Here is a 24,580-nt window from a genome sequence, read left to right as displayed (position 1 = left end):
CTTTCAGTATTGTCACACAGTRACTTAAACATGATGAAGCATTAGAAAAGATTGAATTATTTTAATTTCACTTTTTCACTGAGTGAAACACCATTGTGTTTTATTTTTGAGGTAAATTATCCTATTTATCTTGTCTGCACAAATATCTGTATGAATAATGCAAGAAGCTGGGATGGTAAAAGTAAAAATTACAGACCTGTCCTTAAAGCATGGGATTAGCATCCTGCAAGAGCTTATTCAAAACCAACTGGTGCCTTTATTCTACAATGCCAAAATGTGCCATTTTTGAGCTTTTGCAAAGCCATTATTATGGAGTGTTGCCAGATCCATTAACAATTCTGTATTAATGACAGTTAAATAACTGAGTGGGGTAAAAGCATGCAATGCAGTGGAAAAATAGTCCCACAGGAGATAAGAGCAGCAATGTTCTATGTTAAATTAGTTAGAAAAGAAAAATATTACGCTAGTTCAAGGGTAGTGCAGGTCTTTAGCCCAAGACTAGAGAAACAAATTAAGGATATGGGAAATTTTAAGTTTCCAAAGAAATATTAAATGATGTGTTTTTCACAATCACTCTGTTTGTTTTAGGCTATAGAACTAGTAATGCAGACAGAGTGACAGGAGTGATTACAACTTTGGTATCATTTTCTCTCCAAAGTCAGAGGTACATGCTTTCATTTCAACTTAGCTTATCTTTATGAAAAAAGTACCAGCATACACACACGCGCTCACAGACTTGTGACACATAAATGCAGTGCATATATGATTCAAATTCTATAGCAAAACCTCAAACCGGACATTGATGAAAAGATATCCATCCTAAGGTAAGTTTGTAAATACATGTGCAAGGATCTAAAGATGGAAAAGCATAGGTACAGAACAGTGAATTGATTCTAATTCCCTGATCTGGTCATTAAACATGGCAACATCTTCCACAGAAATATTCCTCAGAAAAAGGGTTTTCAAAAGCCATGGTATGTTGAGATGTAAGAGATCTATTAGGTGAACTAAGTAATGTCGCAGTATGTGATACACCTTTTTATAAAGCTGTCGTTTACAATTGCTTCTTTTTATTATTTTTATTATTATTACTATTTTATTCTGTATTTCTAAAACAAATCCATAATATTTTCCTATGCCTTTAGATATATGTTTATATGCTAAAAATAATGCACAGGATAACAGGAGAAGCTTATGGACCTAATCATAACTTTTTTTCCCTTTTCATCTTGCACATTATTTTAAGCATAGGAATAGGCAACTGCAATGTATTAGAGAAATGGGAAAGCTGCGAATGGTGGTCTTTTTCTCATCACACATACTGTATTATGTGGTCTGGCTAAAGATGTGTCGCCAAAGGTATGCAAACTTGTTGCAGAAGCAGGGAAAGGGGCACTTGTCCATTCTCCTCTCCTCACCATCACCCCAGACCTGTCTTAGCCCACCTGCAGGCGCGCACACACACACACACACACACACACGCATACACACAGGGAAAGGCCAGGCTGGGAGGCAAGGAGGAGTTTGGGTCTCCACCTGCAAGAGGAGGAACAGGGCACCTCCCATTAGCTGCAATAGCTCTGGGGGAGGAGAGGTAGCAGCCAGGAGCAGAGCTGGAAGGGTTTCTAATAGCTGCTTCTGGAGTCCACGGTGGCTTTAATGGCAGGTTTTCTCAAACCGGCCAGCACGGCTCTTCCTCTTCCCTCATCCCCTCCCTTGGCTTGAGTAAGGCAGTGCTGTTGCAAGTGTGACTGCTTTAAGGAGATAAAAGAAGTAAAGACAGAACCTATATACCTGAACACATGTCCCTTTTCCCCGGCTCTCCTGGTTTGAGAAATTCTTTTTTGTCCCACTACGAATTACGTGTTTAATTTTACTTTTCTGACATAATCTACAGAGACTTGCACGCTGATGCTCTTCTTCCTTCAAAAGTTCCCACCACTGCTCAGTTTTGGTATCTTGGCAGGCAGGCTCTTGGAGAAGGAATCCACCATCCAATTAGTATCCTATAGCATGAGCCTGAATCAAATATACTTTCAAAAGGGCTCAACTTTAGAAATGAACTTTAGGAAAACTCTATTGATTTTGTAAATTAAAAATGTAAAATTGAATGGAAAGAGGCCAAGTACAGGACTGACCCAACGAACCAATCTTTAAACTGGAGCATTCTGAGCTTTGACACTGGGGAAGAAAAGAAAGCTAGAAGGAGGAGTCGTTGGCAATTGACCTGCAATAGCAAAGTTGTTCACTTTCCAAATAGGATTAAAATTGTTCCATCAGCCACGACATGTGAAAAGATCATGGTTATAAATTCCATTTGCTGTAATGAATTGAAAGTGTCTGAGTTTGCAAGCAGCACTCATCACTGATGGACAGCTAGATTTGTGCAGTGTTTTAATGCTAAAATTAGCTTCTACAAAATATAAAGTACAGAAAAGGTGGCAGCAGTGACAGATTTTAAAGCATAAACAATTTGACTTTATTGTTAGATGGAAGCTGAATAAAGTTAGAAATAAATAGTGGTTATAACCCTGTTATGTAGATAACTTCGTTCTTGAGGGAGTGTGAGCACAAAACTGAGAAAAAGGTTTTTGTTTAGATTTCTCAGCTGTATTTCCGCAAGAATAAATATTGTTACTTAAATGAGGAAAAATTGAACTTTTCTATGGTATTGCTTTTAAGATGTCATAAAATGGAGTTGTATTAAAGAATACATCATTCAAATATATTTCAACATACGTGAACATGAGTCCACTGCAGTCAGTGAAACCATATTGGTATATGCATTTTATAAATTGAGATAAAAAACATGCTCTGTGTTTGCTTAATAACCTTAACTCAGTCTGGCATCAGGATCTAAGTATGAGAAATTTGAACCTAGATGCTAGCAGATCTAAATGCAGATAACCTAATTTCACAAACTTTGTGTGTTCAGCATACACAGTTTTATTCATATTTTAAGTGTGTTGGTTGTCAAGAAGGAATCTTGATGAGTGAAAACTTCTAATATTTGTGGATAATTCGAGATTCATTTTAATTGATAAGGTACCCGTAGCAGGGCTGAAGACTGTCCAAGATAAGAATATAGTTTGAGCTAAACAGAGGAATGGAAATGTAATAGCTTCTTAAATTACCACAAGGTTAACATATAATTAATTTGCTAATTTTAATTACAATCCTACAAAATGTGCTGGAAGAATGCTCAAAGGGGAGAAACAGCCAGGTGCCAGCTGTGATTAACCAAGGTTACTAGCAATTATGAGGTCTCTATTAACCATGTTAAGGAAATTTTTAAAACTCCTGTATAAAAACAGCACATTCATTAAAACTCAGCAGGGTATTCAACTTGCTGTACCTTTCCACTGCTACAGACTTACCAGGATGTTGTCAATTGCCTCACTTTTTTCCAGCTAAATGTATTATAGCAGCTGAAACATAGACTGCCTTGTCTCTTTGTTACACGCTATTGTGTGTTTACTAGGTACTTATTTTGATCATATAAACCTCATGAAAAATTTAAATTACAAAAAAAGATTAATTAATGTTTGTTAAATGCTCTGAACTTATTAAGTGCCACTGTAAACAGAAGTCCTGAAGAAAATTGTCTTTTTTTCCAGGATGTCTTGGGACATGCAGTTTGGAAAGCAAGAATATTGCTGAAATTGCCTTTTTAGTTGAGAAAGTGCTGTGCCATGCTTTACGTGCACAGACAAATTTATGAGTTAAAAAAAAAACAAAAACAAGGAACAAAAAGTCTGCATGTTTACTTTACATTTTAAGCAAATCATGGTGTAAACAAACGTCTTATATGTTTCAAACTCCATGATGTATTATTGTTCTTTTTTATTGTTGTATGTCAATCATGTTAGTGTCTGTTGTTTGGAACCATAATAAACCATGATCCATATTTTAAAGGAAGACTTTAAAAAAAAAGAAAAAAGAAAAAAAAGAAACCATTGGTGTCAAAGGAAATTAATTTCCTGGCTGGCTTGTGTTTTTCTCTGAGGCAGATATTGATGAGTGTGCAGAGGGGATCATTGAGTGTCACAACCATTCACGCTGTGTTAACCTCCCAGGGTGGTACCACTGTGAGTGCAGAAGCGGTTTCCATGACAATGGAAGCTATTCTCTTTCCGGGGAGTCCTGTGTTGGTAAGCAATGATCAGCATAGCGCTTTTTTTTTTATATATATTTCTGCATGGTGTTATAAAGTGACTATTGAGACAGTATGTCCTGAGCAGTTGCTGTGTTTAAGGATAAAATGAGAATTCAAGTGGGTCTAAGTTTGCCAGTGTCCCTAGCTGCACAATGCAGATGTTAGTGCAGGATGCATCCCGGTTTTGAATGGTGCTACAGAAGGACGGCAACCACAGATCAAAAGTGTGACTTACTGTGCTTTGCCGTTTACCATAACAGGTTGCTTTAAAACCTGAAATGAAAGTAGGCTTTTGGGGGAGCAGCATAAGCTACAAAAGGTGAAGTGCTGGTTTTCAGTTTTCAAATTTCATGATACAAAACACATTTATTGCAAGTCTGTATTGCTTTGATCTGTTTGTTTTGCATTGTTTGGTATCTTCATCATTTTATTTTTAGAATTATGCAAACAGGATCCAACACTGTGTGTGCCATACATACCATATGTGGAAAATAAGGCCCTAAGAACAGGAACGGAGAGAAATTTTTAAAGGGTATGGAGTAGCTGGGCAGGCATTTCTGTGAGCAGAGTCTCTCAGTGCGAGGCCCAAGAACAAGGGTCCATGCGGCTTGGTGCTGGCTCTTGCGCTCGAGGTGCCCTTTGCTGGCCATAAGACTTGGTATGCTGCCACAGTAAGTAAGCAGTAATAAAATCACAGGGAAGATGGTAATTGTGGCTTACCTCTGCTTTACAATTTTACCAATTTTTTACTTCTGCTCTGAAGCCTTTTGAGCAATTTCTCTATATTTCATTGGAAGGGTTGAGAACTATTTAGAAAGGATCTCATTTTAACTTCCACTGAGATTCAGATCAACTTCTTATGGTTCTGTATCCTTTCTTTAGGATTTCAGTTATTTCATTTCTATTCAGTTTTATGAATTTTCTATAAAAAACATCTTTCCTTATCTGCCTCTTATGAGAAAGAATTTTTTTTAACCCTGTACATTTTATTTATCATGCACATAAGTGCAAAGGGCTCTTTCTAAGAGTTAAAGAAGCATACAATTAAAGTAAAAATTGAAATGAAGATTTATAATATTAAATATGTAAGTTCAGTTGTAACTCGTAACAGACAAATTCTCATCTTTTACAAATTGCAGCTAGTAGAAGTGATGGGTCTTTAGAATGAGATAGCATTGTGATTTAAAAATGCAGAGGAAAAGTAGTTGTTTTCAAAACTGATATTTTGTACATTTCCAGTCAAACCATATTAACTTTTTACATGTTGTCCTAAGCTGACTCTCAACCAGTGAGCACAGCAAATCCACAAAGGTGGACTTCATGGGGTGGCTGTGTCAAAAATGACAGATTTTACAGCACGTTGTGACTTAATAGATAAAACACCACGTGAAAGTCATGTATTCTTAAATGGATTCTCAGATATTTAGAATTCTGCTCTGGTGTATTTAAATTCTGTATAAGGAGTGACAGACAAAGCAATATTGAAAATACTCATTCTGTCAGAAGTCAAAGCAATATAAAAGAACCTCAAAAGCCCTGAGGGTGCTGCGGATAACGGGCGTTCACAGCTTTCCTCGTGCCTACTGATATTGCTTGCTTGGCTCTCTCCATTCTATGACAGCGGTGTGGGATAACTGTGTTGGGACTAAAAACATATTAGGCTCAGGCTGGTTTCAACAAAAAAATGGTGTACCGGCAGAACTGTGATTTTGAATGGTCCAGTATTCCCTTTTTATAGATGAGTTCAGTTCCCSAAAACGTTAGTATTGTTCATGTTGCTACTAAAGGGAAGAGCACCTTGCTGCCTCAGAGAAAAAAAGGACCCCCAAATGCTCTATGTTCTATGCAGCATGGATTGCATGGATGAGTTTTTGTGAAAACAAATGGCCCTCGTTCTGACCTGCACAATGTGCTGGAAGTTCGTAAGGTGAGGTGCTCTGCGTGCCATATGCAAGTGGTAAATGGAATGTGAAATGAGTGGGGTTGTTTTAATTAAACAGCTTTTCTGAAACATCTGCTGCAGGGCACCAGGGATGAAGAGAATAAACCAGTTTCTTTTATTTCATTATATTGGTTAACCAGTTAAAAGTTAATCAAAAGATTCTGCTAGTCCATATCAACAACAAAATTTCAAACCATGACTTTTATTTTAAAAATAACTTTTTAAAAAAGTTTAAAAAGAAGATAAAGAATTAGTTAAAATGACAGATAAATATTATTACACGTTCTAGGTAAAACTTTGTTGACTGAACACATATTTACATCACGTTATGGAATGTATTTGCATGGTGGAGTATGCAGAGTCAGGGCAAGAGTCATTCACTCTATTTCAGATAAAAGAAGGTTCATCTGCTTAGCAACAGTGTTTTGTCCTGGTTTATTTTACAGACTGTGTGCTGAAATGCTAGTGTGCACCTGAGGTGGATTTGGCCCATTGTCCTTCAGTATGCTATGAAAACACCTTTTCTTCCTCTCTGAAGGACAAATCTTAGAGAACAATAAGTAGCCTAAGAAAATAAGTAAAAAGAGATTAAAAAAAACATTAAAAAATGGTAGGTAAGTGGGAGGGCATATTTAGCTCTGGCAAGCTATCTAAAGCCCAGGCAGCCAGTTGCTGCTGTTGGATGCATTATGCATTTGTGTATCTACTGGTGAACTCCCCTTTCCCTCTGTTTATATGTAGGTGGTGTTGGAGCTGAGTCATTGCTTGCAGTGTCTCTGCAGTACTTGCAGAACGTTTTAAAAAATATCGTTTATTCGGGGCGTATTGTAATATCTCAGTGCTTCTAAAAGCTCTCTGTCTCATTGGCTACTGGATAACAGTGGAGTTTGTCACCTGGYAAGTGACAAGTTTGTAAATCAGTTGATGTGACAGGGAAGGGGAAAGTCGTAATATTGTACCAGAGCGTGGGAAATCAGGATGTATGACTTAGCCAGGCTGCTTCAAGCTTGGGGAAATTTTGTTATTGCTCAAAATCTCGACCAAAGCCAGCTTTGAAAACAGAATAGATTTCCATGGCCATACCTTTATAAAAGATGTCAGCTTCATCAGGTGGTGGTGTGCAGGCTCAAGTCAGAGAATCTAATTTGATTTCCAGCGTTTTTGTGATGCACTGGCCTTTTACAATATGTTATTAAGGATACTGCTTGCAGGCAAAAGGCAATTGCTGTGCTAAGTTGCTACCAAAGTTTGCATGGCAATTATAATGTGTGGGCTATAGTTGCTGGGTTTCTAATTTTTTTCCTTTTCTAGTAAGAATTTGCTACACTTTAGGATAAACAAATAAAAACCCTTTAAAGAGAACAATGACTTGTCATTTGATACTTCTACCAATATTAACTGCTATCCAGCGATACCATATTGAAGCATCTGGCATACGTTGGAGTTTCTTTACACTAAGAACCTGTTGCCAAATACTGCTACCTCATAAGGTAATCATTGAATAAACCCTCACCACTGAATTTTCAGTGATAACCTTTAAGATCATGAAAACCAAAAGAAGGGAAAAGCTGGCCAAGAAAATGTTGTATTCTGAAAAGTAAATAATGTGCCATAAAGCTCACTCCTGTCTACAGCAGAAAAATAAAAGCAAATTAAACTAAATAATAGATTTTAATCTTCATCTCTCTTTTTTTAAGTATGATGCTTCCAGTCTGTACGCATTTGTTCAGACCCTGCAGTGCAGAATTCCTGATTCCATTTTTTCCCATGATGCTTCATTTCCCATATCTCTACACTGATTTGCAAGCACAGAAAGAAAAACAACCAAGACAGCAGCCCCCGTCCTTTGTTGGTTGTTTTTTGTTTCCTTCAAGAATCAACTTAAACTTTGTAGGGAAACTTAACATAGATCCTGTTTTTTCCACCACAAAGCCACAGGCTTCACCATCTTTTTCATACTGGAAGGTTGCATAGCTGGACCTCACTGCAGGGTAGAGTAGCTGTTGTAGGGTAATGAAAGCTGGCTGGGAAAAGGGAAGACTGTGAGAAAGTGTGAGAAAAAAAACCTCTATGTGCATTTGCCAGTCTCCACAGAAGTTGGGTGCAGCAGTGCTTTATGGTCAAGTTTGAATGTGTTTAAAATCAGTTCATGAAAATTTAATATAATAGATAGCATGCTGCAGTGTTCTCTCCTATCTATGTTCAAAACCAACTGAATAGGAGTTTTGCTCTTTGTTTATTTTGCCCCCTTTCTCTGCAAAATAGAAGCCTAGACCCATCCTTTGAAAATCTTCCTATATACCTGAGAATTGCTTTTCTAGCATTACCAAGCAGTACATTGTTGAAAAGGTTTGCATGTGGTACAGAGTACCTGAGACCAACTCTAGAACCTGCTGTATTACAACTTGCTTCTATTCTGCTCATAGAAATTCCTAAAACTCAAAATAGCAGAGTCTGTATCTGTAGTTTTTCTCCTACAAAATAAAAATAATCTTGCTTACTTTCCATTTAGTAAATTCTGATTCGTGTTCCAAGAAAAAGTTATATTTCATGTCTTAAAATTAATTGTGCTTAGTCATTTCTAGAAAGCATTAGTAAATCCTATATAACAAATCTAATTTACTATACAATGTTCTTTAATAAACCATAATGTCTATATATAAGTACTATCATAAAATATTTTCTATCTAAAAAGGAATCTGTTCAGTGATTTCAGTGATGAATCCAAACCACTTTTGTTTGATTTAGAAAGAAGACAAATACATTATTTTCAGTGACAAGTTGCCTGTGAAAAATGATTTGTCAAAGCAGTGTTTAGTTAGCTTATACATACATTGGTTTGGGAGCCCAGCATACATTCTTCATGTAACATTATACTGTAATGGTTTAATGTACCGTAACAGTTAAAATTAGGACATTAGTAGAGTTCTTTCTTCTGCAACAGCTTATCATGATATTACAGAGCACCGTGCTGCAGGACTTGCACACGTTTATTAAGGTGCTATAGAAAAGTCATACTATTAGAACTTGAATAGCCTAGAAAGCTAAGAAATGAAGTAGCTAGGGATTGGTTTGAAATTTCAGCGAAACAAAGTTAATGAACTTGCGTTGATATGTACAGTCATGCTTGTCTTCTACCCCATTCAAATACAGTGGCCATGGGACCTCTTGTAATATCTGAGGCAAATTACCTCTTGTTATAGCCAAAAAGGATGGAAAAGGAAATTGCATCTCGGGATTATTCTATTCCATATTGATTCTGATTTTTAATCTCATGCTACCAAGTTATCTTGAGGTACTTCAAGAGTATGTTAGGAAATGTGCATATCTTGGGTGGTTTTTCTTTCTTATTCCCATCCATAAAGTGTGACTAGTTGTGTTGCACTTAAAGTATATATGACCGGGTTCTTGTTGCTGTATATTTACTTAGAGAAGCAAAGATTGAAAGTATTTAAAGAGTGAGTTTTATGATAGTCCTGGGCAATATTTGAGGTGGAATATCTCAGCAACCATCACTTTACTGTTGGCTGTATATTGTTGATTTAAAAATCACTTAAGGCTAGGATTACAAACCAATACCTGCTTATGGTCATTTCCACCTTATTCTCACTTTTCATTAAAAAGAGACTGTGGAGGGGAGAAGTAAAGCTCTCTGAGACATCAGCCACTTTTACTTGGGTTAATTAGTAGTTTATGCCACAGATTATCTCAATATAATATAATGAATAAGGTTGCAAAGTCAGATTCTAGGTATGAATGAATAAAAAGAGGAAAATGACTTGTTTTCACAGATTGACAGGGATGTGGAAGTTATGGAAGAACTGATAACCCCCAAAATCAAGACAGACACCTTGTTCTTGTGTTATAAACAGGAAGAGGCTGCGGAGTCTCCTAGTTAGTTCATATATGTACTTGTCCATTGGTCTTGACAATTCTGTAGTTTTATAAATGAATATTTTTGTCTTCTTCCTACTGAGATAGTGCTGTTAAAACTGGGAATGAGGTCTGTCTACTATTTTGTCTTGCCCATCATTAAATATTTCTGTTTTGGGCCAACATCTTCTGAGAGCAGTTGTGGAAAAGCAAACAAAACCTGCTGGGTGTGTGGAGAATTTGAGCTGAACAAGGATTTGAATAATATAAAAATAATCTATATGCAAGAGCCTTATCATACTATTTTTGTATTCATTAGAAGATTGTTTTGGACATGTTCAGAATTTTAAGCTAGGGTAACTTTTCAACAGCTAAGTGGGCACATTGATTCCTGTTGTTAAGAGAAATTTCACAGTAAATATGAGTATTTTATTCCATGTTTAGCTTAGCAGTCTACATGCTGATCTCATGTCTACATGAGCAATTCCATTTGATCTCCCTTAAATGAAATAGTTCCTTAAGCTAACTGGGGCTAACAATATGAAGGCATTTGTCTGGGTTTTCTTCCCTTTAAATTCTTTTTTACATCTGGTTTAAAGTTTAAAGAGTGGAAGAAACAAAATCACATTAAGCTTAAAACTTCTTTTCCTCAAGTTACTGGGAACATTGGCTGGTTGTTCTGACTGTCAGAAATGCAATCAGTGACAAGAAAAAACTGCCAAAGGGATGTTCTAGGAAAATTAGCTCTATTAAAAGTTCAGCTGGAAATAAGTGCAGTGTCCAAGCCTTTTGTATTTGATTAATGACTAAAACATTTAAATAATAAATGCCATAAAATAATAAGAAACCATCATTTGCATAAAGAAAGAAAAAAATTGAGCAAACTGAGTAGCAATTAGGAATTTGTGTTCACGCTATGTTACTTGGCTTCTGCTTGATTGCTTCCTTTGTCACTAATGTCCCATTTACCAGTTTGGGCCGCTCTTAATGGGGGCATCCTATTTATGTGTGCTAAGTTGACAACGATAGCAGTGCATAAATAGGGTGCTCTTCCGTTTGGATATGTATAATAGATTAGGTTGGCTTTGTGCAGTGAGAACAGGTCTGTACTACTGAGAATATGAATAATGTTAGTTTCTATAATTGCTAACATCTGGCTTTTCATAAATCTGTTAAATTACATGGAAGCAGAATTAGATTTCTGTGTCCTAAGTAAAGCAATTACATGGAACTCTGTAGGCAATATGGCTTTATATTCATCTGTGAAATCCTTTTAGTTTTGAACTGTGAAAGCTACCCTTCTAATCTGCACTCTGATCCTGCTGCATATTATATATGTGCTGTTCAAGGAGCCCTTAATATTGTGGGGAAGAAAATATTGACAATGCTTGGTGAAATCACCAAAGACAAAGCGAATGCTGCCTTCATGCCTTTGTTTTCAACATAAAATACAAGTCATGGCTTATGGAAAGGAAAATAGTATAGGGCATTTTTAAAATATTCTAAGTCTTACAGTAGCTATTTGGGTATAACTTATTTTATACCAGATCATTCATAGCTCTCTTCATGTCAGTCTTCATGGTTCTTCTGTGATACTCTGGCACTCATTAAACAATGGACTACAAGTTTTGATTTTTCTTGGTGCAACCACCGATAGCAGACTTTTCAAATACCTAGTAGTGCTAAAGTATGGATTAGAGCAGTAATGTTCTTCTGGAGGGATTAAGACTTGCTTTGTCAGGGCAGCAAAATTCACCATAATAGGGAAGGCTGAGGGACGAACAATTGAGTTGTGCCGTCAGGCCATTGGGAACCTCCTTGGCAAAGGACTGGCCAACAGGTTAGCCTGGGAATGAAGCCCTTCTGTGGCATAACTCCCTCTCTGCTTCCCTTTGGGTCTATAAGCAGAAAGACGAGAACAGTTTTCTGCTGGCCCATACCCCGACTCATTTGTGCTGGCTGATTTTGCAGTTGATCGAATCCAAGGGCAGTACCACATATCCAGTTGTTCCAGGACTATTTATAAATCGAAATGAGGAATTTTAGTAACCAGGTCAAAGGGAATTTAGTGTTTTGTATGTTATAAACAGTTTTCTTCACCTGATTGAGATAATTTTTAAGATCTTTCTAAGTTCTGGCTTTTTAAAGAGTTGACTAGTGATCCTATGGCACTTGTCCAGGAAGTAGGGCAATTAGTCATCACGTCCCACCTAAATTAGAATTGAGGTAATTTTTATTCTCAAAGTCTACTGAATTTTTAAATTTGTTGTTTGGAGGAGGAATTAAAAGTACTTTTAGGTAATATTAAACAGTTACATATTTCACCCTAGCAGTGGGAACATCTTAAATGGTAAGTGTGATGATTCCTTCTTGTGATTTCTGAATTCATATAACAGTATTCTGTAATTTTCATGATAGAAACCATTGGATACTTCTAAAGAATTCCCTTCTCCATCCTTCCTCCCACTATTGCTTAGTTTTCATTGTTAATGTATAGTGGAACAAAAAAGACCTACCAGTTTACTGATATTTTACCTGGACATTCTGGCAGGTGTTTTCTCCTGGACTGGTATTGTCAAAATAATCTGGTTAAGTATTTTTATCTGGTATCTTTATCTGGAATTTTTACCTTTATATTTACCTGGACATTCTGTCAGGTGTTTTTTTTAAGAACAGTCCGGAGTTCTTTTGTCAAAGAAATACCTATTCTCCATAGTGTGCTTAAAATTCTCAGGGCTTCTGCTGCAAGAAAAAGAATGCTATATTAGCTCCCTAGATAAATTCATATTGGATAATTATATTTTACCCTCCAAAAGCAATTTTAATGGGATACTGTAATTCACTTTGTGTGAAATCTCTGCTGTAATTCTCTAGTGTGTAACTATTTTCTTTTGTTACTTTTCTCTTTGTTTCATTGTGAAATCATACTTTTCCTGCATTGCTTTGTTCTATTTTCTTTTCCCTCTATACGGTGCCTCTGATTTCTTTTTTTATTCACTTATACCTTCCAGCAATGGGAAAAGAGTGTGATTGACTGCTGTTAGTATGGGAAGTGTTGATCATGCTAGGAGCTTATGAACAATAGTGCCTTTCTATTTTGGTGTAAAACCCAGAACAGAGTGTGGTCTCATTGACAGAAAGTCACTCTGATTGTTCACTTGTTTCCAGTCACTGGGAAATCACTATACACCCTTGTCTGGCAGTTCAAGTTCATCGCTGATGTGTAGTTCCACTAGGTATGTCGATCTCAGCATTTGCAATTAAGTCTACTGGAGATAGTTTAAGAATTCTTAGTGGAATCAAACCAAATACTGAAAAATAACTGAAAAATTTGATGTTTAATGTCTAGCAAGTAAACATGGGAGATACCAGAAAGAAGGTACCCTTTTCCTCCTCCAAGACAGATGAGCAATAATTACAGGAATAAAATTTGTCCCACAAAAAGATCTCCAAAGCACTATAAATCAGCTGTTTTGCAGATATCGATGAGTGTGCCTTAAAGACCCACACCTGTTGGAACGATTCAGCTTGTGTGAACCTGGCAGGAGGGTTTGATTGCCTCTGCCCATCTGGACCATCTTGCACTGGTGACTGTCCCCACGAAGGTGGCTTAAAGCGCAACGGGCAGGTGTGGACACTGAAGGAAGACAGATGCTCTGTTTGTTCCTGTAAGGTGAGTCCCATGTGGCGTGTGTTTTATGAGTCTTTTAAACCTCTGGGCTACTGTCAGAAATCTGATATTGCAGTGCTGTTGGCATTCACAAAATTCTAGCCTAACCCCACAGCACAGAGGCAGAAGTTGAGCTCTGTTGCGGGTACCTAAGCATTTACTGGGAAATTTTTCTGGGACTTATCTTTTTCATACTATGCACAACCACAAACACAGCTGGTAGCAGCAAACCCTGCTAGGCTTCTACTACATCACTCTGTGGGCCAGATCCACTTGGAGCATGCCTCGGATGTTACCCCGTAATATGATATGCTGAAATGTTGAAACCAGGTTTCCGTTTTTGTTTCTGTTTCGCATGAATACTCATCTCTCAGGGCAAGTACTGTAATCAGCAATTTACCTGTTGATGTTGTTTCACTTTACTTGGAATATATGTGAATTAACTGGATGAGAAGGAAGGAAGGAGCATGATTCAAAGATCAGAGGACCTATCAGCAGGCAGTTCATTTCCTCAAGTGGGGAAGGGTGAAGGCCAGCCTTCTCCTCCGCATTGCAGCTTGGCTGCGTCGGCAGCCTTCCTGCTGGCGTACCGCTGGTGAGTGTGGGTACCTCTGCACTTCCTGAGAAACCAGCCACAATATAAGTAGATCTACTTTAGAATTAACATTTAGATCAGATTTCCCCCCCCCCCCCATAAATTATCACTCTTTTCTGAATGTGGCAACAACATTAAAGGAACATTTGACTCTGCTTTCTTCAATTACACTAAGTTAACATAGGGGCAATGTCACTGAAACCAGCCGGACTTGAGAAATGCGCCAACCTAAGGAATGGTTGGTCTTTTATGGCCACTTTCATCTGAGATGCATTCATAGCAGTGGTAAAACTCTCCGTAGGTGTAGCAACAACACTATTAGCCATTGCATAAGTGTAAGTAAAATGAGATTTTGGCCACTGGGAAAAGCGGAACAGAGAGAGTGAGAAGTGGGCTATCTGTCTTCGTATCTTAATGGTTTATGAGCCAGATAAGCATTAGAAGGGGGAAGAGTTGTTTTGAAGTTGAAAGAAGCTGAAAGCCTCATCATTTCTGTACTGCAGTAGGATAGCAGAAAGGAAAATCAAGATTTTAGAATGAATAGTTCCCACAAAGCACACTGCTGTTTTAGGCTCAAATGGGAATATATTCTTGTTAGCTGCTATATTTTTCACTTCAAGTAGCCTCAAGCTCCCTAAAACTCCTCCCTTCAGAAGCTGAAGTGTACAACTCCACTGAATACATATCAAGCTTTTATTGTAATCTTGGGGAACTGGCTGGCTTATGAAAGGATTTCCAGTCAATAGAATAAACAGTTTAATATATGTGAAGACATCTGGTCTGCCTTTGTAGAATTATGACTATTAGCATTCCCATTTTAGATTGCTTGTAATTTGTTTTATTTGCCATTTTTCACTGCACTTATTTATTATATGTTGAATGCACTTATTAGTAAATGAAAATACACAAAATGATTAACTAGTACATAGATGTTTTAAAATAAGCCTGGCACTGTTTGTTGCTCTCCTTTTTATCTTCCTCACTTTCCAGTTTTTTTCCTTTGTGAATAAAAATTTGCATTTTCTTTCATTCCAGTATCTGCCTTGTTTCAGGAGCCAAATTCTTTCCTGTTGAACAGGGAAAAGGGGGAGAGCTCCTCTCCGTCATATCCCAACTGGGACATAGAGTACTCATTCAGCAATTTTTAAAAGATCTGTTATTGAAACATTATTTCATAAACTGTGATAGCTTCCAGTCCACCAGGCTGCTCCGGAGGCCTCCTGCAGGACGCTGCCCTTCCCGTGCTGCCGCCGAGAGCACTGACCCTGCCTGACCTCTCTGCAGCCTGCTCAGTTTGCACTGAGCAAAAGGGCAGGATATAACTAAATCATTCCTTCCACTTCTTACTCTAACTCTGAAACGATCCTGCTCGCTTGTTTTCTCCAGGAGACAAGTCAGCATTTCAGATTTAAAATAACGTGTTTTCTTGGCTTGTCTTTTGCTATAGTTATTCTGGGAAAGGTCAGATGGATGTGTTCTGGGCAGTGGATGGAACACATGGATCTCGTTTTGAAAATATTTTAGCTTAAAATCTGGTGCAAGGAAAATCAAATGCCTTGCTTAACTTTCAAGTTCTTTGGGTAAGGTTATTTGTGGAGTAGGACACTATCAAACGTGAGAAGTTATGTTATTACAGCTACATACTGAAGCCAAGTGTCATTACTGAAACACAAGGGATTATTCCAGTGTTTCATCAGCCACAGTCTCTTCAAACCATCCTCATTCATCTGAATGAGGACAAAGTTTACAAAAACATAAATTCTCAAAACTTAATTAGTTGACTTTATAATTGACATAGTACCTTAAGTATATTTGATGTGTCTTCTACAAGCATGTTCCTGAACTCTTGTGGAATCAATATACAAGAGTGGTAGAAATTTGGAGGGGGGAGGGGGTTTACTCCTCTCTCCTATGAAAAAAACTGAACCTGGCTGTACAGTCTGGCTATATCTAGGTTTTTGAGTCTGTCCTCTAATTAAGAGAACCCTCCATTCCCTCTAAGAAAAACAGCCAGAGCAATAAGCACAGCACTGAGAACAGTGGGATGTAACCAAGGTGAAAGTGCATTTGTAATGGTGAGAACGGTGCGGTAGTTAGGTTTCTGCAGTGTCTGACTTCTGTCCTAGATTAGCTTTGGGTCTGTGTGGAAAGTTGAGTCACCTTTGTAGTGATTCCTCTCTGTGTCAGGTTTTCCTTTAGTAAGAAGAATTGTGTGTTCAATACCATCAATGCTTGTGAAGAATGTGGCAGTGATTCAGGGAGGAAGGTGGGGAGGGACAGGGACTAGTTAGATGGTATATATTATTATCCCATCAAAAGAAATTAAGTTATTTTCTATATATTTCTCCATTTTCACTATAGAGAAGACTTTTTAAAAAAAGCAGTGCTATTGTAGAGCTGCAAAAACACAAGTTAAATGTTGTAGTTTAAGAGGCTTTGTGTCATTGCAGTATGGGGTAAAAATGTTTTTTGAAAGGCATGGAACTAACGAGGTTGTAGATGAAACACAGATGCTTAAAGAATAGAGAGAGTAGCAGTGTATTATGATTACCAGAAGGTCTCTGGCAAAATCTTCAGGCATTGTCAGAAATATATAGAGTGAAGGCAACGTAAAAGGTTAGTTGCTCCCCAGAGGTAACAGCACAGGAGCTCTGAACTACCAGCACTGTCACCAGCTGAAAAGGGGAATTTGAAAAATAATCTTGAAAGCTTGGAAAGTAAATTGGAGCAGGACAGACAGGTTACTGTTAGCTGTTATTAATCCGGACTTGGTTTCGGAGAGGCAAGACCTTGCCATTGTGAGTGGCGTCAGACCGGTGAGCTGCCTGCTCCAACCCCGGGCGCAGGGGATGGGTGGTCCCGGCAGCGCCCTCCTGCTTGGCTGGAAGCTGCCATCTGCCCGCAGCAGAGGAACAGAGATTTGGCCTTACCTCTTTGTTAGGGAAGACTTTCAGTTCTTGTCTTCCACCACTCGCTGTGGGGAGAGGATGACTTTTTTTCTGTTTTTCATGGAAGGGTCTATTCCCAGCGCTGCATCCGACCTGGCCAGCAGGCATGGGTAAGGAGTCAGACAGCAGCTCTCTTCCTTAGGTTATGATTTACTTAAACTGCCGAATAAGGAAACAAAGCTTGTTTATTCCTTCTCCAACAGCTAAAGAGTCAAACTAAAAGAATCCGTAGTTACCTTAATTTGATACAAAACTGAGTAAAGACTGTATGACAGACTAGCCCTGTATCCTGCAGTTGGTAAAAGCAGTTCAGACTCATGTTAAGCTATCACGTTTTCTACATTTCCATAATTTTGTGTTCTCTTTAGCTTTCTTTGTTAGGTGTAAGAAACCATTTTAATTATTCTTACAACTGAAAGTGATGCGCTAATCAGTTCAGAAATATTATGAAACACATCAGTGTTATGGCTGACCTGAGCATTATGGTTGCCTGATGCTGATTTTGTATGTGTTGCTATGTGGCCAAGCCTGGCTTTGCTTAAAAACAAAAGCCACACTCAGATTCCTACATCAGAATAGAAACAGAACAACCTCCCCTGCCACGTGCTTTTGTTACAGCTATTTCATCTGCCTATAGAAAAGCCATCCTGGACTGCCATCATGCTTTTTAGTCATAACTTTTTAAAAGCTTCAAGAGGAAATAAACTTCCTCACTTAGATAAGTATACCTTTTTTCAGGAAGGAAAAAACCTCCCCTTTACATCAGATACAGGTTTATAGACTCAGAACAAGGTTTTGAAGACAATACGAAGCAACTCTAATGAAACAAGTGGAGTTATTTTAGGAATTGTACAACTGTGATTCAAAGCAGAATATAGCTTCGTTCCTGTCTCAGCTGTACCTTTAAATTGGCTGCAAATGACTCTTTGCTTAAATAAGAACCAATCCAATAACCAGTATTAAATGCAAAAGAAGTTAATGGCAAAACTCCCCAATAATCACCTCATTGTTAACTATGCTTTCAGTTTTCCAGTCTACATATGGCATATTGGTATGTTGACTCACTTGCAAAAAGGATATAACTTCAAACATGGTAGTCCCTCCAGTTTTTATGACTAGAATTAGAATATATTTGTTTTTCTCTGATGCAAAGGGAATACGTCCTTTTCTTTTTACATGCAGAAGCAATTCTTCTGTTTATCTCAAACAATTCTGTTTAATGGTCTTTACCAAAATATGTCATCCAATATTATAAGTAAATATTTAGCAAATGCAGAAGAAAATCATATTTTGGAGAGCCTGTGGAATATAGAAACCCCTCTTTAAACATGAACAGGAATATAGTGAATGATGACAGTTTGTAGTCCGTATAGCTTTAAGCTGATATACTGTAGGTCCAGGTATAGAACAGAACCAGTGGTAAGTTCAGGTGAAAGAATGATTAATGCCATGGCAATTTTGCTCCGTCATGCTCCTATGAAGTTAAAGAGACCATCTTCATACTTTTAATTTATTTATTCAAGTTATTTTTGAGTAACTGTATCATTGTGAAGAAATAGTGCTAAACAACTGTAATGCTAATGTATTAGAGGGGAAGCCACTTGGTGAGTTTGTTCATGCAACCAATGAGATATGAAATTGCTTCACAGTATTTCATCTGAGAAACTGATCCCTTTTTTTTTTTAAATTCAAGTAGGCGGGGAAAAAAGAAAACAGTATTTTCAGACAACATTGGGTCAGTTAAATCATCCTAGCAATTAGGTGTCTGTTAGCGTTCATAGAAATTGGAACCATACTGGTATTTGAAGTTGCTCGCAACTTGCAGGATTGAGTCCTTACAAGGGTAGTATTGAATATGTTAGGAACTTAGTATTTCCTGAAGTAAAGATGTGCCAAAGCTGTACCCTTTGATATCTACCATGTGACCTTTTCTGGGGAGCTGATCTGGGGGTGCTCTTTGGCGGCATGTGACTGATGGCAGGGCAACATGCTCTCCGCAGGACGGGAGGATTTTCTGCCGGAGAACTGCCTGCGACTGCGAGAACCCCAGTGCCGATCTCTTCTGCTGCCCGGAGTGTGACACCAGGGTCACCAGCCAGTGCCTCGACCAGACCGGGCACAAGCTCTACCGCAGTGGGGACAACTGGACCTACAGCTGCCAGCAGTGCCGTTGCTTGGTACGAGTAATGTGTTTTGGAGAGGAGCAAGAGTAATGAGTGTGACTTTTAGCAAAGCATACCTAGAAGTAGGATATTAACTCTCCCTTTGCCTGCTTTTCATACTAAGAACGATGATAAAGCACTCGCTGTGTGTGCACCAGAAACCACACTGTCAGTTTTCTTCTTACCTCTGAATACCTAGGTCTAATGAACAAAACGAAATGCTTGACAAAAGCTTGGAAATCTTGACACTATAGTAATTGTTTTTAAAGCATTAGTCCGCTTTTTACACATAGGGTCATCTGATTTTTAAGTGACTTTTATTAATTCCTTCACAAATGATGAATTTGGTTGGAGGCATTTCAGCTTATTATATTAGCTGGCTAACCTGTCTTACCAAAATGGACAGTATAAAATATTTTTAAAAATTTAATTTAATTTTTAAAAAAATTAAAAAAAATCCAGCTAATGCTGGAAAAAAGGAGTGCCAGTGCCACATGGTGAAAAAAACAAAAATTAACCATATCAAAAAGAAGGATAAAGAACACTGAAATTGCTAGACAAATGTGCAAAATAAAAAACACAAAATAAAGACCATTTTGTAGACACTGAAGACACTCATTAGACACTGTAGAATATTTTCCTAAAGCTTTAATTCTTGTACAGATATACTTAGTGCAGCAATGAACTTCATTAAAATTACCATTTTTATTTCCATTTTTAGCTGTCTGTATAACATTGTGTTTCTATATGACATTAATCCAGAGACCACAACAATGGCAAATATTAGTTGTAATGTGTTTTACAAGGGACAGTGAATCCACGGTTAGTATTTCTTTGCCTAATTTTGTGACCGAGTTGACAGATAGGGCTAAAAGACAGTGATGCACTCACTAAATCAGTGCTACATCTCAGATTTGGAATCACAGTGCTTGTCCAGTTGTTCCTGCTAAGCACTTCACCAAAACAGATTCAATTGCTGGTCTGTTTTCTTTCTTTCCATTCATTTTATCAAAGATACATACAGTCCCAGTGGAAATTTCCAGTCTTTGATATACTGCTTATTTATACTGCCTGTTAAATCTAAACTGTGACTTACTCAGAATCAAATAAAACTTCTGCACATTTAAGCTATGAGAAAGTACAAAATACTCTACAGAAATGACCTGATGATTCTTTCTTCTCCAAGTTCCTATCCATTAAACTGCTTTTTAAAAAAGGTTAAAAAATCGCTCTGGGGAACATAACTGGCATTGGTCTAGCAGTTCCTTTTGCAATTGACAGTAAAATCCATTTAGCTGCATTTTAGACTCCTGGCTGTAGCAGGAATCTAGTTAGATCAATGTTCAGTGTTTTTCAAACATAGTAACCTACATCTATCTGCAGTGTTAATTTCCTCTTTAAACAGTTGCTGTGGTTGCCACAGAGATGTTTACGTGACCATGATAGAAAGAGGGTGCGAGTTTGCAAGGCCATCACTACAAAAATTATAGTTTATGAAAAATTATTAGAACCCAATGTTTAACACTGCATTGAAAAACCCCAGAAACTCAAATTCTCCTCCTACGATGATGACAGCTTTGTCATTTAGTCAGGAAACAACCAAATTGATACTCTGCTACATATAGGAAAGTTCAGCTCAGTATTCAAACACACAGTTACATGATCGGCTAGACTGAGGGCATTGAATCTGTATTCAATTTTGGTAAAATAAAACTTTTCTATTTAACAAGAGGCAATGTTTCTTAGTAGCTAATAAATAGCAAAAAATTCAGTGAGCTTTATTTCAATTTTTGCAGGAAGGAGAGGTGGATTGTTGGCCTCTTCTGTGCCCAAATCTAAACTGCGAGTACACAGCCATCTCAGAAGGAGAGTGCTGTCCCCACTGTGTGAGTGACCCCTGTCTGGCCGATAACATCACGTACGACATCAGTAAAACCTGTCTAGATGGCTACGGAATCACAAGACTTAGTGGCTCCGTATGGACAATGGTTGGATCTCCTTGTACCACCTGCAAATGCAAGGTACGATGGGCAAGGTGGAGTAGTAATGGAAATGCGTGTTGCTACATAAAAACCGGGTTGCCTTCTGGCCTTGGAAGCTCATGTCTAACTCCCAGGGAAGTAAATGAGACCTGAGGGCAGAGAAAGCCTACAGAAAACCTGTGCCTTTTATGGTCTGCAGGGTGGAAACAAAGCATGGCAATTCTATGGTTATTTTATTGGAAATAGCACAGATACACAGTACCCTAGTGCAACTTGTAAATACTCTGTTGGAGATCCCTTCAGTATGAATCCTGGAGAGCCTTTGGTATGAATCTAGGATAATATTTTAGTAATTGCTTAATGTGGGTGTTTGTGAAAATGTATTTTACAGAGATGTGAGCTGGTAAGCAGAGGGAAAAACACTAGTAAAAGTTTTGCCAGGAGGTGAACAAGTTGAAACCTATTGCGTCTCACAGATGAAGGCGCTCCTTTGGCATCAGAGGGAGGGGAAGCATCACAGTTTCTGCTCCCTGATCTCGTTATGGTGTATTTTATCCAATGGCTCTAATGCAGAGGAGTAGCCTGTCTCCCGTCTTCCATGCAGTGACCTCCCTGAGGGCCGCTTTTCCATGTTCCCTCTTGCTTACTCTCTCAGGTCTCACAAATCTTGTATGCCTTCCTCAACAGTGGACCGGCGTCAAGAGGGAGAGCAGAGAGCATTTCTTCTTCTCTTTTCTGGCGTCAAAGCCTGGTGCGTTAGGTTCTTACCTGCTCCTGCCCATTGTTGCCCTTCACTACCCCCTAACTGTTTTGAGGCTGTGATATAAAGAGAAATGGCAAAATGGTCCAGATTAAGAGAACACACTTTTCTTTAAAGTTTTTTTATACAAAGATGATGTTAGTGATCCAGCATAGAGTGTAACTCAAAACAAAGTAAAAAGTGAGGAGCAGCAGCGAACTTCAGCAGAGAGGTGGGAATAAGTGGTTGGGAAAAGGGGTATCTTAAGGTAGCTGTCACCAAAGCCAGGCACTGTGGAATTATGGCTGTGGCATGTACATTTTACTTACAGATGAGGACTAATGAAAAACAGATAAAAGTATCCCTTTTACTGCTATTAAGTCTGCCATAATCAAACTCCATGGAAGCTAAGTTGTGAATTCTGTGTTTTGTATCACTCTCAGTAAAAACTATTCTTCTCTTGCTTTTCAACAAAAAGTTCCAAACAGGATTATGAAAATGTTGTTTCGTGTTATATAAAATCTTACACAACCTTCTGTTCACTATGTGAAATGGAGTTGTTGCTCCAGGGCTTAAAATTTTTGAAGTTAGCTTTTCTGTCATTCTTCAGAGTTTTTTCCTATTGGTTTGTGTTGGATTAAAAAACAAAAGAAGAAGAAACCCTGGTGGGGGTTTTGGTGCTTATTGTAGTTTTCAATGCATAAGAAAGTTTTGTAAATGACTGGATGTAACGGAAAGATATCTTAACAATGGAGTTAACTCCAAAGCCATCTGGTGTTTTTCCCCATATGTCTCTGCCATGAATCAAGAATCTGAACGATCTACTTATTCCAGACAAACTGACAACTTCTCTGTGTGTCAGATCTGATAAAAATTCTCTTTACTTCTGTTCTTGCATTGGAGAAAACAAATCCAGTCATCTTTGTCGTGGATGTTGTGCTAGATTTTATTATGGGGGACCAGTGAGTCTTCCACACCTGTGTATCTAGTTCCCGTGTAGTTCAGGTCAGTTGTGACTACTGGCAAATACAGCCTGTACAGGGAGAAAAAGAGCAGATAAAGTCAGTGCTATTTAGAATGCCTCCTTCTCAAAAGCCACCACAGTTGGGACCTATGAAAACATCATATGGCATTTTATGGGATTATGGCTTAAGCAGATGCTTTTTGTGCGCAGTAGATGCATAAGAGCAATACGTCTCTGTACCACCAGCCYGGTTGTTCTGTGTGACTGTTTGCACATGGATGAATAACTCCCGTTTGTTTGTTTGTGCAGAATGGGAATGTCTGCTGTTCGGTGGATTTAGAGTGTCTTCACAATAACTGAAGTAGTAAGACTGGACTGTTCTGGGTGAGGAAAACTGATGAAGTTAACATCTGAAATGAAGTCATATGAGTTGGTGTTTTATACAACAGACAATTACCAAAGTCTCCACATGAGGAAGATGTTTGGGAGTTGCCTTTGGGACCTATCACTATGCTCATCCTTGCTAGCCTTGTCTGGGTGACTTACAGTACAACGCATATAAGTCAATGGTTGTTAAAAGTTTTCAGTGTTGTAAATTACACACTTCTCCTGTCAAGACATTTGCAAATATGTTTAAATTATTTCATGAGTAAACTAATGCTGTATTTTTGTTTTAAGTTGTGTATTGACAACATGATAGAATTCAGCCTTTCTTACTTTGGATCTAGATTTTACAAATAAGACAGCCTGTTGTGATTTTTGTCCCATGATATCACATACTTAGTTCCAAGGTCCCTGTCAGATGTATTTATGAAAATATGTATGTATGTACAGTCAAATTGCATAGTACTTATATTTCACAGCTGTCCAACATTTTAAAACATTCAAAGGTATATATGATTGGACAGATTGGAAGTGACCAAACTAGATCTGTCTTAAAAATTTATAAAATAAATGCCATGAACTTAATGAAATGGCAAAAAAGCACTTTCTTTTCCGAACATATGGAACAGCAACAAGATTCCTATAATGAGAAACAGAATTAAAAACACATTCCGCCACCATTCAGGAAAGAGTCACTAGCTGTTATCAGTATTCTGTTTTGCAAGAGAAACTGCAAATGTTGGAAAGGGATATAATTCCTCTGGGATGTGCAGTGATAAAACRGTCAGAGAGCCTTAAGATGATATAGTTTGAATATGGTAGGTAAGATTTTGCTTTTAATTATAGCGATATTGATGAGTTCAGAATCCTTTTTTTTTTAAATTTATGATAAGAATGATGTCTGCCATTCTCAGTCACTGATACCGTAATGACAAAGTGCAGGAGCACCTGAACCCAAAGATGTGTGGGTCAGTAGCCCTTAACACTTAGTAACTTTCATTACCCAACTAACATTTAAGAAACAGATTTTCTCTTTTTATATTTTGTGATGTTCAAAAAGACTTAGTTTTAAACTTAGCAATCCACACAGTGTTGTTTAATACCTAAGTTTAGACAGAAATACTAATTAAAACTCCTAGTCCTTTATCAAGGTTAGATTTTGCAT

General features: G+C 37.9%; 1 protein-coding gene across 1 annotated transcript in view; it reads left to right on the top strand.

Moving 5' to 3' along the window:
* NELL1 (neural EGFL like 1) overlaps window positions 1-23,818 on the top strand; it is a 246,135-nt gene extending 222,317 nt beyond the window's left edge. Inside the window, exons 14-18 of the mRNA XM_026069412.1 lie at window positions 4,011-4,151; window positions 13,451-13,644; window positions 19,185-19,361; window positions 21,143-21,367; window positions 23,341-23,818. Coding sequence (XP_025925197.1) covers window positions 4,011-4,151; window positions 13,451-13,644; window positions 19,185-19,361; window positions 21,143-21,367; window positions 23,341-23,391 — 788 coding nt within the window. The 3' untranslated portion in view covers window positions 23,392-23,818. The remainder of the gene's footprint in view (window positions 1-4,010; window positions 4,152-13,450; window positions 13,645-19,184; window positions 19,362-21,142; window positions 21,368-23,340) is intronic.
* The last annotated feature ends 762 nt before the right edge of the window (window positions 23,819-24,580 follow it).

Source organism: Apteryx rowi, unplaced genomic scaffold (genome assembly GCF_003343035.1).
Source record: "Apteryx rowi isolate R43461 unplaced genomic scaffold, aptRow1 scaffold_296, whole genome shotgun sequence".
NCBI lineage: Eukaryota > Metazoa > Chordata > Aves > Apterygiformes > Apterygidae > Apteryx > Apteryx rowi.
The sequence above is the reverse complement of the archived record's forward strand: the minus strand, read 5'-3'. Positions and strand labels throughout refer to the sequence as shown.